Below are 18,615 nucleotides of genomic sequence, written 5' to 3'. Positions count from 1 at the left end.
CAATCGGACTACTAACTTATTTAAAGATGGTGGCACTGGGTAACGAGTCAGAAGCCAGGGACCGCGGTGGTTTACCAGTACAGCTCGCTGTCGCTTCACAAAGGAAATGAAAACTAAATAACGCGCCATGTGTGTTTTCTATCTGTGTGAGGGCATCACAAAGAGGCTCGCTACGTCAAGTGATCTATCGAGGTATCGCAGGACGGGTCAAAGTTCACGAGACTTGAAAATTTTAACGTGCAACGTAAAGCACAAAGTAAACGTAAAAGAGAGGGTGGAGGGCTGCGGGCCCTTGGTCACTTGGTGAAATCGGTACGATCGGCATGCAGATCGGGAAATCGGTACGATCGGCAAGTAAGTCGGGAAATCGGTAAATACGAAAAAAAGGTCTTGCAAATCGGTATGATACCGATTAATCGGTATGAACGGCAGGTCTGATAGTGATGCCATGTAAACACTTTTTTAAAGAGCTAACAAAATAAAATTCCACCATCAGGATGGAATATATTGAGATAATTTTGGCATTTGATATTTATGGGAGAAACAACACATTTTAGCGATGATGAATGGAATTTACGCTGGGTAGGGTCTTTTGACCTCCTATGGTAGGCGGGAGGTCACTTGCTGTGCCTTCTATCTCCCTATATCTGTTTTCTGAGTTGCTTTCGGTCTTGGAATGGGATTACTCGGATTGGTCCTGACTCTTTTTGGAGTCTTTAGCTGAAGGGGAAACATTCAAATGTATAGTGTTAGTTTTGAGAGATATTTTTCCCTCTTGTAAATCATCTCTGCTATGCATCGTTGAGTTTTAAAAATTTTTAAATATATAATGGTTTGTAGTAATTTGAATGTATTCCTCAGTGGGATCCTGTGCTTGTGTCTGGATGAGAGTACACTGATAGTGTGCTCTTGGAATCTACATCTGTTCCTTATTTGAACCATTCCCCATTTGTATTCCTTTTTCTTATGTGCTTTCAATTGGAAATCTAGAATTTTTTTTAATTATCCCATTTTTTTCCTTCTTTTATTGGCACTTAAAGGACCTAAATGAAATCAAGCAACTCTGGTTTTTTTAATTTTTTAATCTCTATCATTTATTACTTTTTTTTCTTTCTTTAATGTTTCAATTTGAATCATTTTTATATTATAACATTTACAGTGGTATCATGGGATGGAGGAAAAAGTCAGTTGTCCAAAGATTTAGAGGATAGTAGAAAGGCCAACAGATTACAGGAGATGACTGACGAATACGACCAAGAATTGGATGCTGGAAAGGCAAGCAATTGTTTTTTTTCTCTTTATCGTGCTATATCAATCCATGAATGATATTTTTTAATTGATCAGTTTTACCAATTCCTTCATTTAATTTTATAAGATATTAGTGAACATTGGATTTGCTTTAGAAGTGAAGCTCTCAACATCACTTTGAATTGGATACTAAGCTGCTGGAAGCTGTGTACTTAAAAAAGTAATGTCCAAAAATGAATATAACAGCTTCAAAAAAAGTACAAAACACCAAACGTGGAACATTTTGTGCTCAAAATCCTTCTCAGGGGTGGGGCTTTCCAAGACCAATTTCAGGGGGAAATTTTGCGTAGAGCATTAAAATCACAACTTAAAAGAGACATAAATAAAAGTTTTGATGCAGTCTTTTCCGAGGGCTGAAATCACAAATACGAGGATATACGAGGATCAAGGTTCTCACAAAATTCTGTGGATTCGAGGAAGAAGCCAACCCTGACCTTCTTCTGCCTATAACAAAAACAGTAAAAGCGTAAATACATCACTTTAAAATACTACAAACATCAGTTTTCTGTGTTTGGTATTTTCTTATTCTTTGAAACTGTTATTTTCATTTTTGTACATTACTTTCAAATGAATGTTACACTTGACTCTTAGATCAAAATCTAATTGTTTTATTTGATATCATCTATAATAGTCAAGGTCAATTTGAGACTTTTTACAGCAGCAACTCATCATGGCATTATTCAGAACTCCAGGCTGAATAATAGATTGACTATTAAATAAAAAATGTACTGTTTGATATCACAAAGTAAAAAAACCCCAAAAACTTGAGCATTTATGTATATAGAACAATATCCACTGAACATGCTCAAAGCACTTTACAAGGGGTCCCTAGCCAACAGCAACGCTTAATATTAAGGATGTGACATGACACCTTTTACAATTTTTTTCAGACAGAGACAATACGGTTAACGGCCACGTACTCATTTTTACACCTGAGTTATGGGGATAAATCCTTTTCCAATGATTCAACTATGCACTCACCACGACCTTCCGATCCAATGACAATTGTCATACCACAAGACCACATAGCCGTACCTCTTGAGAGTAAAGACTGAACCTTATTCTTTATTTCTACTGTGAACATTATTATCACATGTTGTAAATATAATGGGTTAATTTCGTCTTCTTCTGTTCAACTGAATTACACAGGTTAAAAAAGTCAAACACCACAAAGAAGATTCTGGCAGTGGTTCATCTCACAATCCATTCCAGCAATTCAACAATTTCAAAAATAAAAATGTAAGTACATTGACTAAATGTGGTTCTTCTCCCTCTCCCCCTCTCCCTTCTCACTCTCTATCATTTTCAATGTGGCTTTACAAGTCTGACGTCAAAGATTTATTTGAGAAACAGTGATCAGAATTACAGGATTCTTTGGGAATTTGAGTAGCGACACTTTCTCCTAAATAGGAGCATATTGATTTTTATCCCAAATTTCATTGTGTAGGCTTTCATTTTAGCCTTTTGTTCACTCAGGTGTAATGCCAGATTTGTGTGGTGAGCCACAAGTCTCCAAATGATTTTGCAAAGATTAGATAATCCTTTTAAGACTAATTGCAAGAATACACAATGAAGTAAATTGTGCTATCCATCATATTGTAGAAATAATAATTTCATGTTTAATGAGGCAGAATGGATGTGTTTATTTGGCTTTACACAATTTTTTTTTCACAATCATATATTTGGTTGGACAATTCATCTAATTATAACAATGGGGCAATCATAAACATCCGCCTTACTTTACGGTTTAGAAAAAGATATCCCTCAATTGTCTTTTTTTTGTTTTTGTTTTTTGCAAGCATTCCCCCCCCCCCCCCCCCCCCCCCCCCCCCCCCCCCCCCCCCAAAAAAAAAATAAAAAATAAAAAAGGCCTAATAGATCTTTATTTAATTTTTAAAATGTTTTTATCAGTTGATTGGTAAAATTCAAATTCTTCTATTTTTCTTGAGTAAACATGTTACCCAATCATCTGTATTACATCCATTCTAGAAGTAATTTAAAATTGTGACTTCAGAATTGAAGATTCTATGTACATCATTGCCTGTAGGGATAGTGAACAAATAAAACCCCCAAAACCCTCAAAGACTCACTTGAAAACTTAAGTTTAAAATTGTAGAATCTTTGAGGTCATGGTATGGGTTGATTTTGTGATTGTTATTCCCTGTTCCATTGTAAAAAAAAGACTATTTCCATGTAATTGTTCTCCCTCCAGTCTTTTTCATTATAACTCTAAATCATTCACAGTGCGAGGAGAATGGTGAAACGTCATGGTCCCGAGATCACAGCTACTTTGACCGCCGTGATGACAGTAATTACCATAAAGGCAGCAATGGCAGTTACAGGACTGATAATAATTATAATAATCATTACAGGCACAGCTGGCACAACAACAAGTCTCAACACAAATCATACAATAGGCACCATGGGAACAAATTTAATGGAAACAGAAGGTACTATTGATATGTGAATGAAAAACATGCTGAAGTCTTTTAAAGTATTTTGATATATTTTAAAAGATATTAAAATGATAACATGCTTAACTATTTCATAAAAGTTAAAGTTTTGTTATTGGGTTAATTACATCTTTAAATCACAATCACGGTGATGTCTTGTCACCTTTGAAGACGAAGTGTTTATTTTATCATTCAATATTATGAAGTGAAGTGTGCTCAAATGATCAGTCCTTAATTTTTATCTGCAAGTTCTAAATTTGCACCACTTTGCTGCTTATGAATGCCACATCTGCTTGAGTTAAGAGACTATAGTTGCGTCAAGTGTTCAGGTTTTCTCCAAAATTCCCTTTTTTTGGATGTCTCCTACTCAAAGCAATTGCTTAAGATATTTTTTAGCAAGCGAATTTGATTTGTGTTATTACCTCCCATGTATTATCACTATAACTGTATTATGCTTATTGCTTTTTGCATAAATAATCACATTTACAGTGTTATTGTGGAAGTGTACTCTATAAATCTTTTTACCTTATTGGTTCATGATTTTGAATTATAAAATTGTTACAGTGTTCTACAAATAGGCAAGAAGTAAGGGAGATTATTTAAAGTGAAGTAACTTTTACTTCTTCTCATCAATTTTATGCTGGTCTGAAATATTTATTAAATGTGCTTTTTTTTTGGGTGGAATGCCATTTTAATTTCCCATGAAACTAGAGTATGTTGGTGAAATATAAATTTATATGATGTAACTTTCTTTGTATTAAGAATAATTTAAAACAGCAGTTTTGGAGCAGAGTTGAAATTGAATTCATGCATTTATATTTGTAAACTAAACTTTGTGAGGGAAGGAAAGGGTGTGAGGAGGCATCCAGTTATTTATGGGATTTGTAACTTGGCAGCTGTGCTAATCTATAGTCTCAAGCTGTGAATTGTTCCTTGCCCACTGTCTAAAGACATGTATTGGACCAGTCCTTCTATTGCTGAACTTACGGTTATGAATTCAAAGAAACAGTCAAGCTGTATGTTAGATTAGAGTGTCAATACCATGCATACTTCAGTTATAATTGACTGTCATTGTTGTATGTTAGCACTGAAAGGGGACACGGCAGCAATTTTTACTTTCTGATAAGATGAAGCAACTATTATTTGTTTCTTGTAAATATATATATTGTATGAAAGGTTGAGTGGAGTTTCCAATGAATGGTCTTTGATTTTTTTTGTTGAACAGTACAACCAAATGTTAATGTTGTATTTAAATCAATATATTCTTAAATATGCTACTTTATATACCTATATTGAATAATCCTTATGGTTTAATGTTATGTTTCCTTGTAACACAGGGGTAGAATATTGACATATATATATATATGTATAAATAGAGAGTGCTTTTTGTTATTGTGGTCACCCAAAATGTGACATATTTTGTAAGGCGGGTAGTAAGGTATGTAAAGAAGTTTTGTATGGTGTGACTTAGTATGATATGGATATGCATTGCTCTTCTCAATTTCACTTTGCTTTTATTTCCTCTCCATTGAAACATGTCATATAGCTGTTTTCTCAAATTCATTATAAACTTACATTGCATTGAAAGATAAAAGTGTTGAAGAAATGGTGTAGACTTTTTATTTCAAAACAATCTGAAGTGTTTATTCGGATTAAAAATCCAATTCTAATTTTAATCAAATGCACTCTACTGATGCAAAAATCGGGACAAAAGTCTTGAAAAAATCAGGGCACAGGGGGGAAAAAAAAACTAGGACTCGTACTTACCCTTTTACAGAAATAAAACTCATCAAATCATTTTTACACTCTATACAGGCCTACATGTGAGAATTTACTTATTTCTTTCTTTGGCGGGTAGACTTGGTGACGGCTTTCAATCACAGCAGGATTTCTTTCTTAAGATCATTTTCATTTTTATGAGAATCAGATCGGAATTAGAAGTTGCCTTGGAGTTAGGAAATATAGCTTTCCAAATCTCAGAGAATAGGTTATAAAAAAAAATACGGATAAAGATGAGACACAAAGAATTTTCCTCTAATAGACCATACTGTTAGTAGAAACCATACTTGAAGCAATGAAAGCATGATTGACAAATGAATGAGTGAGGGTGAATTTGATTCTGTCATTGATGATCAATGTGCACGACAATACAGTGTATCAATTACATTTAGGGTATCATAAAATGGAATATTTGATTTGAGGCCGCTCATCCATTGTTCATAACTATATAAACTTGAGCTTTTGTATAGCGCAATATCCACTTAATGTGCTCAAAGCGCTTTACAATAAAGCTTTGCTTTGTAATAAGTAGAACGTGACATGACGCCTGTTAGGCAATATTACAATTTTTTCCGACAGAGACAACGCTGTTAAAGGTCAGGTACTCATTTTACACCTGAGTACGATGAGTAAGAACCTTTTCCAAGGACTCAATATGCACTGAACGAGCTTGAACTCAGGACCTTCTGATCCGAAAGCGAGTGTCATACCACTAGACCATGTAGCCGCACATGTAGGAACATGCAGGGTTAAGGCTGGGCTAAACAGAATTAAAATATCGATATCCATGAGCAAATTACACCTGACCCAGGAGTTTGTGTCGATTAAAATACAAAATTTAGATCCAGGCGTGAAATATTGGGAAATCGGTGACTGTGTTAAATTTTAAATTTAGAAATAGGGACCATCCTGATTAACTCTGTACAGTCAGCAGGTCTTCAAATCTCCCCTGGAAAGGTGAGCATATAAAAGATCAGAATTAGGATTGAAATAATGGAAAATATTGATTAAACATAAAACCTGTGATACATCAGACTTCCGGCTAAAAGAAAACTGTTGACAATAACGTCGAGACATCTGATGGTGACTTGTGTTTCATGTAAATATAATGTTGTTATGATTGTTATAGAGGAGTAGACGCGAAATTCATGTTACCATGCATTTAATTCTTGCATACCCGTTAATCATCATGACCATCTCCTTTTTGACGTAGCAATATAAATTTGGTGGCCCACAGCCTCTAGCTGGTCTATTCTTTTAAAAGTTGACCCAGACACTCGATATTGAATTTTATGAATTATGAAATTTGATTGCCTGGGTGGGGTTCCTGGCCTTCCATAGTGGGCAGGGTGGCACTTACTGTGTCTTCTATTTCCTTATGTCTTGTTTTCCGATTTGTTTCTTTCGTTGCCTTGGCTCTGGCTGTAGTGTTTGGCTGGGAGAGAAACAGTCAAATGCATAATTATTGTTTTGGGAGATGATTTTTTTTCCTTGTAAATCATCTCTCTGTTATGTATTATTATATTTGTTATTTTTAATGTATAATGTAAGCATTTGAGTGTATTCCTCTTTGTTGGATTTTGTGCTTGTGTCCGGATGAGACTTATAGGTGATCTCAAACTAAGTACATTGGTGGTATGCTCTTGGAATCTTCATCTGATCCCTATTTGTTCCCATTCCCCTTTGTCTTACTTTTTCTTGGATGCCTTAATTGTAATTCTAGAACTTTTTACTATCCCATTTTCTTCCTTTTTACTGGCGCTGATATAACCTTATTGTGTTGCAAGTGCTGTAAAACCCTTAAAAACAAAAACAAACCAGTGGGGACTTGTACTGGTGTCTGGGTGAGATTTTCAAGTGAACTCAAAACAAAGTACATTGATGTTGTGCTCTTGGAATCTACATCTGTTCCCTATTTGAACCAATTCCCCGCTGTTTTACTTTTTCCTCAAATCCTTTTAATTGTAATTCTAGAATCTTTTTACTATCCAATTTTCTTCCTTTTTTATGGCGCTAATATGACATAAATGTGTTGCAAGTGCCATAAAACTCTTAAAAACAAACTAAAAACAAAACAAATTTGATTGCGATTGATATAAATTTATTAACAAGATTGAATGTTGTTTCTTAAAACTTAAAATTGATCAAAATTCGAATAATTATCAGTCATGACGTAAACTCAACAATTTTTTGCGGCGTTTAAATCCAGATTGAAGTCAGTGGGTCGTGTTTATATAACCAGATTACTGTCATTGCCATAGATATTAGTTATAAGACAGATTTATTTGTAAGTAAATATCATTCGCTATGAGTATTTACTTGTATTGACTTCTACGACAAACTGGGTACCTGGGCGGGGTTCCTGACCTTCATCCCATAGTGGGCAGGGAGGCACTTATTGTGTCTTCTATCCCCCTATATCTGTTTTCCAACATGCTTTCTGTCTTTGTCTTGGATTGAGATCACTTTGTTTTATCCTTACCCTGGCTGGGAAACAGTCAAATGTGTAGTTGTTAAGATATTTTTTATCTTGTAAATCATCTCTCTGTTATGCACTGTATCATTTTCATTTTACATAAATGTCATTTGTAGACATTTGAGTGTATTCCTCTTATTGGACTGGGTGGGGTTCCTGACCTCCCATATTGGGCAGGAGGTCATTCTGTGTCTTCTGTCCCCTTTTATCTGTTTTACGAATTGCATTCTGCCTTTTCTTCGAAGCTGCAGAGCATCTAGTTGAGCGGTGTGTTGTGACGAAGCTTCCGGGCGGGTTTGCGATGGTGCATGAGTGCGATAAAGAATTTGCTGATTGGATTGATCTTCATAACATAGTAGTGTGAGCACCATTAGACGCTGCTGCCTTGTCTTGGTTTTGTCCTGGCCATGGCCAAAGTCCTTGACCAGGAAGGAAACAGTCAAATGTATGGTTTTAGTTTTGGGAGATGATATTTTTTCCTTGTAAGTCATGTCTCTGTTTACTATTGTATTTATTATGAATATATATATATAGGTTTCTAAACATTTGAGGGTCTTCCTCTTAGTGGAGGCCAGGCCAGGGTTTGTGTCTAGATGAGACTTTCAGGTGATCTCAGACTACACTGATAGTGTGCTTTTGAAATCTACATGTTCCCTATTTCAATCCTTCCCCTTTGTCTTAATTTTTCTTGGGTGCTTTGAAATTGTAAATCTAGAATCTTTTAAAAAAAAATTTTCTAACGCTGAAATCACCTAAATGTGTCGCAAGCACCGTAATACCCTTAAAAAACAAAAACAAACAAACCTCTTATATTGGAGACCTTGTGTCTGGATGAGACATTTAAGTGATCTCAAAACTAAGTACACTGATAGTGTGCTCTTGGAATCTACAGCTGTTCCCTATTCGAACCAATTCCCCTTTGTCTTGCTTTTTCTTGAGTGCTTTAATTGTAATTCGAGAACTTTTTACTATTCCATTTTCTTCCTTTTTACTTATGTTGAAATGAACTAAATGTGTTGCACGTGCCGTAAACCCCTTAAAAAAACAAAGCAAAACAAACTGGGTACTTGTTGGGGTCTTTGCTGCGTCTTCTACTTCTATCCCCCTATATTTGTTGTCTGAGTTGCTCTCTGTCTTTGGAAGGGGATTACTTGGTTTTGTCTTGGCCCTTGCCCGTATTTCTCGGCTGAGAGAAAAGTCTATGTTAAACATCTCTCTTTTATGTAATGATGTTGTATTTTTTGTTTTGAGCATATATTGTAAATTTTTGAGTGTATTCCTCTTAGTGGGATCCTGTGCTGGTGTCGGGATGAGGTCCAACTAAATACATTGATGGTATGCTCTTGGACTCTACATCTGTTCCCTATTTGAACCATTTCCTCTTTGTTTTAGATTTTCTTGAGTGCTTTAATTGTAATTTTAGAATTTTTGGATTATCCCATTTTCTTCCTTTTTCACTGACCTAAATATGTCGCGAGCGCTGTGAAGCCCTTAAAAACAAATAAACATAATATTTGTTGAGCGCTCTTCCTTACCATGAGGAAGTGCTGAGAGTGCTTTACAGGAACTCGAGCATATTAATTCGGGAAAGAGCAAATTTTTAAGATTCTTTTTAAACATTTCTTCTGATGGACAATGTCTTACTTTTTTTGAAAGATTGTTCCAGGGCATTCAGACTTTTCTAGAAAAAGAGGGTCCTCCACATGTCGCCTAAGAACTCTATCCTAGAGTAGCTGGCAATTTTCCATTAGATGATGAGCGAAGGGATCGGGTAGATTATATGGATGTATATAACTTCAATTTGTCGTAAATATAAGTTGGTTGACATGTGTTAAGACATTTGAAGCATCATGAATTTTTTTGCTCTGTAATTAAATTTTTGAAAAAGTGTATGAGACAAAGTAGAAATATTTAATTCAAGAAAAATATCAGCCTGCTGCAACTTGAGATAGAACCCAGACTTTTGGATTATCAGTCAGACGTGCTACCATTATCTTCACCAAAGAAGTTGCTTGATAAATTTCCACACAATATTATGTCATTTCTTTGTTAATTAAAAAAAAGTTAAATTATTTTCCTATTATTATTCATGATGTGTATGTAGCACCATCAGGGGGAAACAGTTTTCTCAGCTCGGATATCTTCGATTATATTTACATAATTATTTAATTTTTTTTTGTCATCAAATTCATTCGGAATGGAAGAAAAAGCTTGTGATTTGTCTTAAATTGAAATATTATATGGACCTGTTAAAAAAACCTTTAAAGTTATTTATCAAGTTTGTATTGATGCTTTGGAAAGATATTTTGGTTTTGATTTTAATTTCTCCTTTTACATTCTAGGTATATTGATTCGTTTTTTTTTCTTTGCCATTTATACTTAAGTCATTATTTTTCACCCATTCTTGTATATAATGTAAAGTACCTTCACACGCACATATTTGGATTTAAAATTTATGTGGAAGGGATTGCCCAGAGTTTTGTCCTGTTCAATCTTCTCACACTTCTATTTAGGGATGGATTTATTTTTCATGGTTATATCCATATTTTTGATTGTCAATGGCACGATCCTCTGTAAGAATTATAGTCTTGTAACCTCATCTTACATGACAACTTGTCTGTAGCTTGTATAAATCTCATTTAATGAAAAGGTTATCCATGGTTTTATGAAAATTTGTTCGAAGCATTATTTTTCAATGGTCATCTGGGATTTTTTTTGTTATTCTTCATGGTGGTGAATGAATGACTCTTAATCATTGTGCTCATTCTGGGTGGGGTTCCCGACCTCCCATAGTGTGTCTTCTATCCCCCTGTATCTGTTTTCCAATAGCTTTCTGTCTTTGACTTGGAATGAGATAACTTAGTTTTGTCCTGACCATGGCCGGAGTCCTTGGCTGAGATGGAAACATTCCAATGTATGGTTATAGTTTTGGGAGATTATATTTTTTTCCTTGTAATTCATCTCTCTGTTATGTACTGTTATTTTTGTATTTTAAACATATGATTTGTAAACATTTGAGTGTATTCCTCCTAGTGGGATCTTTTGCTGGTGTCTGAGTGAGACTTTTGGTTGATCTCAAACTAAGTACATTGATAGTTTGCTCTTGGAATCTACATCTGTTCCTTATTTGAAACATTCTCCTTTATCTTACTTTGTCTGCAAGTCCTTTTAATTGTACATCTAGAATGTTTTTTAGAATCCAACTTTCTTCCTTTTTACTGGCGCTGATATGACCTAAATGTGTTGTAATGTAAGCGCCGTAAATACCCTTAAAAAACAAACAAAGTTGCTCTGTCCTAGAATATTGTTTTAACGTATCAAAGTTTGGTTCTTGGACCATTTACTTGTGAATGAAAAGGACAATTATTGGGAGTAATAGAAATGATATAAATATAGAGAAAAAAGAAGTTTTGGTAGGTACAATAGGATGAGAGTGATGTGAAGGCTTAGAATATGAAAAAATTAAGTTAGTTGTTATATGAGGTTGTGCCAAAATGTCATTTTCATAAAATTCCACCCAAAAAAGACACGAATTTTCAGCTATTTTGGAAAATTGAGTTTTTATCTGTTTCTCTGGATTAAATGATAATAAAAATTATTTTAAAAATGGGTTTAGCATTGGAATTATATCAGGAATATCTTCTCAAATGGTCGAAAAGAGTGGACTATATTTTTTTTGTTTTTTTTTCTTTTTGTGGCAGACGATCATTTTTTTTGTGTGGATATTTTTCATCTGAGAAAATGATGACTAAATATTCCCCAGCTTTTTAAAATAATTTAAAATTAATGTATTAAAGTATAGAATGTTATGAAAACGATATTTAGGCCAGTCTTATATTGCGTTCTAGATTTGACTGATATTCATAAATGAAGATTTGAAATACATTTCAAAAATAAGAGTTACATTATGGTAAGTATAATTAGAATTGTAAGTTGTTTTGGTGATTGTATATTATTATTATTTATTACACGTTTGTTTGTGATTGTATTTTAACATTATGAATACCGATTGTATTGGTTATACCTTTCACATTGTATGTTTCTCTTTGTCAATCTATGTGATATGGTAAATGAATAATTATCTAGTTATTGTTTTGACATGATTGCTCGACAAAATTCTACAATTTTCCTGGTTATAAATGTCACTCATTAAATTCTTCCCCAAATGAAAACCTTTATTATCATTTCTCTTTTTAATTGTCAGATTTTGTTTTGATTTCTGGGTGGGGTTCCTGACCTCCCATAGTGGGCAGGGAGGCACTTACTGAGTTTTCTATTCCTCTATAGCTGTTTTCCAATTTGCCTTCTGTCTTGGTATGAGACTACTTAGTGTTGTCCTGGCCCTGGCTGGGGGGGGGGGGGGGGAACTTTTGAATATATATTTAATGTTTTGGAAGATATTTTTTTTCCTTGTAAATCATCTCTCTGTCAATGTATTGTATTTGTTGTTTTGAATGTATAATGTAAGCATTTGAGTGTATTCCTCTTAGTGGGATCCTGTGCTCGTGTCTTTTAGGTGGTCTCAAACTCCTACACTAATAGTGTGCTCTTGGAATCTACATCTGTTCCCTATTTGAACCATTCCCCTTTGGCTTGCTTTGATTGTAAATCTAAAATATTTGGAACATAAAATAGCTTTTCACATTCTTTTTTAGGTAGTTCAATACCATGACATCGAATTAGTAAAGGACCAGGAATAAGTGACATCGAACATAAATTGTCTGTTCAAGACAAGTAACAAAAACAAAAAAAAAAATAGCCAAACACATTTCTTGTGTATGTAGATTCCTTGTAATACGTAATACAAAGAAAAAGGCGTCTCCTCACTCAAAAAAGAATAGATAAGACATGAGAAATCAGTTTTTTTCTTTCTATTTCGTTATGTTCTGTAGAATCTGCCTTAACCAGTTAACCACCATAGGGGCCTACTCTGGAAAAACTCCTATTTAAAAATTTGTCCAGAAATCTGGTCCTTCAAATATCGATCGATTTAAATGACCCTCATCTTGACCTCAAATATTTTAATACAATTTTTTAAAAAGAGTATGGCAGTTAACTGGTTAAAAACAAAATGCTGAATATAAGAAGAGTACTTGTTAGTTTTAAAGCGCTTGTCCTTGTAACGCATTTAGGTCATTTCAGCGTCAGTAAACAGGGAAAAAATGGGAAAGTAAAAAAAATCTAGATTTACAATTTAAAGCAAACGAGAAAATGGAAGACAAAGGGGAATGGTTCAAATTGGGAACAGGATGTTATTCCAAGAGCACACTATCAGTGCACTGTTTGAGAACACCTATGTGTCGCTAGCGCCATAAAACTAAAACCCTTAAAAAAATAACAGACATCACCTAAAAGTCTCATCCAGAACCAAGTATGGGATCTCAGCAGAAGAATACATTCAACAAATCATTATTTATATTATAAAAACAGGAAATATAACAATACACAAAGATGATTTACAAGGGGAAAAATATCATCTCCCATCGACTGTTTCCCTTCCAACCGAGGTCTCTAACCAAGTCAAGGACAAATCCAATAATCTCATTCCAAGACTAAGACAGAAAGTAATGTTATATCAGCGCCAGCAAAAAGGAAGAAAATTGGATAGTAAATAGTTCTAGAATTACAATTAAAGTACCTAAGAAAAAGGAAGACAAAGGGGATTAGTTCAAATAGGGAACAGATGTAGATTCCAAGAGCACACTATCAATGTACTTAGTTTGAGATCACCTAAATGTCACATCCTGACACAAGCACAGGTTCCCCACTACGAGTAAGAGGAACGCACTCACATGTTTTCAAATCATATGTAAAACAAAAATAATACAATGCATAACAGTAACAGAGAGATGATTTACAAAAACATCATCTCCCAAAACCCAAGCAAGGGTATCCAGCCAGGGCCAGGACAAAACCGAGTGATCTCATTCCAAGACAAAGTCGGAAGACAGCATGTTGGAAAACATACAGGGGGATAGAAGACAGCAAGTGCTCGCTGGCCACTATGGGAGGCCAGGAACCCCACCCAGATAGAGAAATTAAGTACATCCCAAGAACTAACATGTTTAAAAATCAACAACAAAGACATGCGAACAGTCTGAATTTATTTTATTACCAAGTTGAAAATGATTCTACCTTACAAAAACAGAACAAAACAAACTATAATTAAAAAGAGCTAACATCCATGATCTATGTATTTGGATGACATATATGCAAACACTCAGCATAAGATCTCACAGAGATGTAGCAAATGTTTATAATATTGCACATTGCTCAACATTCTTGGTGCAATTCTTGGAAAAAGAGAAAAATGACAATTATACAATCATGACAGAATTTAGTAGAGAATGCAATGTAATCTACTTAATTACACATGAAAACTGATACTATATAGCCTTTATAACTCATGCGAATCAACGCATAATGACCAGATTATATAATCTAGGATGTCCTATCAATCATGATTACACTATAGATCCGTATTGAAACATATTTATGGGCCATATTTGACACTATGACTTATGTCGGGGGCACTTGAATCCTGAGATAATAAGCCAATTGTAAAAATAGAAATTAACCCCCACACACATTCTCTTCTTTCTCTCTCAGATACACACCGATATCCATCCACAATTATTAATTTGTAAATCCCATGAAACTCTGGAGAGTTTGTGGTTTTTTATTGATGACCATGATTTTCAATGGCCCACACAATCAATTTTCATGTTTCAACATATTAACTAAGGACAACTGGCGTTAATATTTTCTTGTTTTCAGGAGTTTGCACCACGTCTATGTCATATCTGTACCAGTGAAAAGAAAGATGATGGGATGATTTTAATTATCTTCACTTTAAAAAAAAAAAAAGGTAAAAAATTGTAAGAAACAGGGGTTACATTCTAACATTGAATAAAAGTAGATCTCAAGAGCATTTGATTCAGGTTTTTAGTTTGAACCTACCTCAAAATCCCATCTAGACGCAAGCACTGGACCACCTACAAAAACGAGATGAAACGGTTACACAATACATTCCAATCGATAACGTAACATAGATGATCAATAAGGAATAATATGATCATCTCTAACTTTAACAAAAAGAAACAATCATCAGATTGCTTTCTGCTAAGTAAATTAAACATCTAAGTCAAGGATTTGGCAATATAAACCAAACAGTTTTATTCCTGAAATAGGATGACATGTGGAAAGGGATAGAAAAAACATCAAAGGCGTGAAGCCTTGTAAAGCCTACCCAAGGGACAATATATGTCTCCAATCTAAAGAGTATCTCTATCCACTGTTAGAGACAAGTATGGTTTCCTCGAACACACAGTTTCCCTGAACTCATTCGAATAGCCCAATTTTTTTTCCTTATTAGTCTCTGTGTACAATTTTCTTGAACTACAGTTTTCTCGAAATTTTTTTTGCATGTCCCGAATCGTGCTCTTATTCCAATTTCAAAGCAAAAAATATAACATATTTAACAGAAGCACTGGTAGTTCTTCTTTGAGAGGAAAACAAATCAAATATTAAAAAGTATAAAGAAAAAAATACAGACTCTGCCCCCTCGTTCCATTCTCTCTTCCCCCCCCCCCCCCCAAAAAAAAAAAAAAAAAAAAGAAAAAAACAATAATAGACAACAACAACAAAAATAAAAACAAAACAAGCGAACAAAACCCCAAAGAACACATACAAACAATACCCTAACAATGTAAAAATCTTATACATATTCATACCATTTGATTTCTGAAGGCTCTATCGGAATACACGAATCTAAACATTGATTCAAACGACACAACCCCCCCCCCCCCCCAAAAAAAAAAAAAATGATAATGCAACATAACATTTTAAAAATCTGCATTTCATTTGTGCGTAGTAGTAACGATTGCGATGCATTGTTTGGAAATAGTAAATAAATTATTTCATTTACAATTTTGACCTAAACTGTTCATTCTAACAAATCTGAGGACAAAACAAACCCAAAACAAAACAATTTAAAAAGCTGCCCAAACTATATCATGGTACTTGGTGAGTCCCATTTATACAAAATTTTTATTCAGTAGATTTTTTGTTTATCATTTGTGGAGGTGTGGGGTATTGTTTGACCAAATTCAGATTTTTTTCTAATTTCTGAATATATATTTTATAATGACACGAGTGACAATGGGCTTATTTTACTCAGACAAGTTTTAGGATTTAAATGAACTAATATTTTATACTAAATATTTGTGTGTGTGTGTATATATATATATATATATATATATATATATATATATATATATAATATATATATATATATATATATATATATATATATGAGTGGAAATCATGCATTATAGGAAGCAGATTTTTATTCGGATTCATAATTTTCACTCCCAAAATTATTGATTTTTTTTAGACGCCCGTGGCATGAGTCTAGTTCAATGTCAATATGAAGGCATGGTGAAATCATGATTAATTACCCTAACTCAATGGCTCTATTAATAAAGCACATTGAGTTAAACTACATTTTTTGTGGGGTTTAAATCGACAAACTAAAAAATTCCCAACAGACTGGGTGTTTTTATTGTTTATGATGAAAATCAACAGACTGGGTGTTTTTATTGTTTATGATGAAAATCAATTAGAAGACAAAAATCTGAGAAGGTGATGATCAAGTGAAAGACAAAACATAAAACAAAACAAAATTAAAAAAAAACAAAAACAAAAAAACTGCAAAAAGAAAATCATCTCAAAGAAAATTTCTGGATTGAACTTCGGACCTCCTGATAATCGTTCACATATGCTACCATTTCACCACAAAGGTTACCTCATGGTTGGGATGATTTACTACTTATTTTCTTGTACGCATTTTCCTTTCTGATTTGTCTGACACTGAAACATACACATTTTCAGATATTCTTGCATCAGTCTCTGCTATCAATTTTTTCAAATACATGATTGCATCCTTGAGAATATTATATTGCGAATTTTCCATACAAAAATGAAGACATAGTAAGTATGCATGAATATTATACAAACAACAAATAATATAAAATAAAAAGGAGCAGCATCAATAAAGAGAGATGAAATGATGAGAAAATTAAATATTACAAGACATTGTTTTTTTTTTTACATTGGAAGAGAGGTATAAAGTACCAATACGGTATATATAAATATATTTATTATACAAATCAACGATGTAATAATATTTATGTTTGCCAATGTAAAAGAAAGAATTTTCTTTCTCATAATATATTTTCGAATAATTTATATACAGGAGGAAAAAAATATGCTTAATGTGATCTCAACAAGAAACTTGAAATAAAAATATTTTTAATAACTGTAATATTTGTACGGTAATATTAAAATATTAACAATAGAAACAAATTACTATGATATAACAACATGACTATAAGGCTTCTCCTCTCCAAAGATGAGAATAAATGCTGATTTCCTATTGGCAAGTTGATCAAAATTATAATTCAATAAATGCAAGTACACACACACACAGAACAAATGTAAAAAAGTCTACAATCTAACCCTTTGCAGGCAAATTTAATTATATCCCGACATCATTTCTTCCCACATTCACAAAGAGAGCAATAACTGATTCGATTTGGCCCTAACTAAAGCCACGGTTGCATTACTGCTACAATTCTCTTGGTGCAAGACGTACTGTGAGGTCTGCTGTTATAATAAAGATGGTCTTTTGAAGAGCTCTAAAATTTAAGACAAAGTGCTTAAATTGCAATGACTTAATAATAATTATTTACACATTCGTAGAGATAGATTCATGGATGCTCTGTTTCCACACAGTTGACCCAAAGTGAGAACAGTATCTCATTCCAGCTTTCCTATAATATCAGAGAAATACCTAGATCTGTAGCTTCGTAAGCGAAATGTAATTGACAAAGGGATTTTTAACAACTTTCAACAAATTTCGAAATGTAGGGAGGGGCAGAACTGTCAAGGCAACAGTACACCCCCCCTCCCCCCAACAAACCCATTAAAAAAAGTCCCCCACAAAACAAACAACAATACATAAAAATAATGAGAAAAAAAAAGAAACTTAGTCTTGCCATTAAGGGATTAAGCTGGAGGATCTTCAAATTTGAAGATCACCAAAGATAGGAGTGGAATTAAATACAAGTACAAGTCTCTTTCAAGTTCATGTGTACAGAGAATCGCACACATTTGTTTGAATTTCAATTATGTGAACTCAGGAGAGTTAAGGCATACACACTGCTAAGGAGTTAACTTGAGAATGATATGGAGTTAAAATTCGTCCTCGCACCATGATCAAGCCCGATGTGTAGCATCAAAACAAATATATATATATACAACTAAAAATGACATGGATGAATCGAATTTTCTTTCGATACAAAACTGTATGAAAGTGATGGCTGATTATTAACATCTTGTGGATGAACCTGATTAAACAATAGTCTTGTGGTTTAACATTGTGGCAGTGTTATCAATATTATAGTATATGTCCAGATGTAAATATGCATATTTTTCTGTCTCTCTATGTGTGTATGTAAAAGGATCCTAATCTTTGAAACAGAAAGCAGTTTTTTTTCCAGTGTCAGCAAGCCATTCCCCAGGGTCAACACTCTAGGA

General features: G+C 33.9%; 1 protein-coding gene across 4 annotated transcripts in view; it reads left to right on the top strand.

Moving 5' to 3' along the window:
* LOC144973143 (uncharacterized) overlaps positions 1 to 12,188 on the top strand; it is a 36,933-nt gene extending 24,745 nt beyond the window's left edge. For all 4 annotated transcript variants that reach the window (XM_078915242.1, XM_078915244.1, XM_078915243.1 and 1 more), the window contains exons 17-19: positions 1,160 to 1,275; positions 2,458 to 2,547; positions 3,553 to 12,188. In XM_078915242.1, the coding sequence (XP_078771368.1) occupies positions 1,160 to 1,275; positions 2,458 to 2,547; positions 3,553 to 3,768 (422 nt within the window). In that variant the 3' untranslated portion in view covers positions 3,769 to 12,188. The remainder of the gene's footprint in view (positions 1 to 1,159; positions 1,276 to 2,457; positions 2,548 to 3,552) is intronic.
* Positions 12,189 to 18,615: the final 6,427 nt, after the last annotated feature.

The sequence above is a fragment of the Berghia stephanieae genome, chromosome 5 (assembly GCF_034508935.2).
Source record: "Berghia stephanieae isolate SIO BIC M18660-M18661 chromosome 5, UCSD_Bste_1.3, whole genome shotgun sequence".
Taxonomy (NCBI): Eukaryota; Metazoa; Mollusca; class Gastropoda; order Nudibranchia; family Aeolidiidae; genus Berghia; species Berghia stephanieae.
The sequence above is the reverse complement of the archived record's forward strand: the minus strand, read 5'-3'. Positions and strand labels throughout refer to the sequence as shown.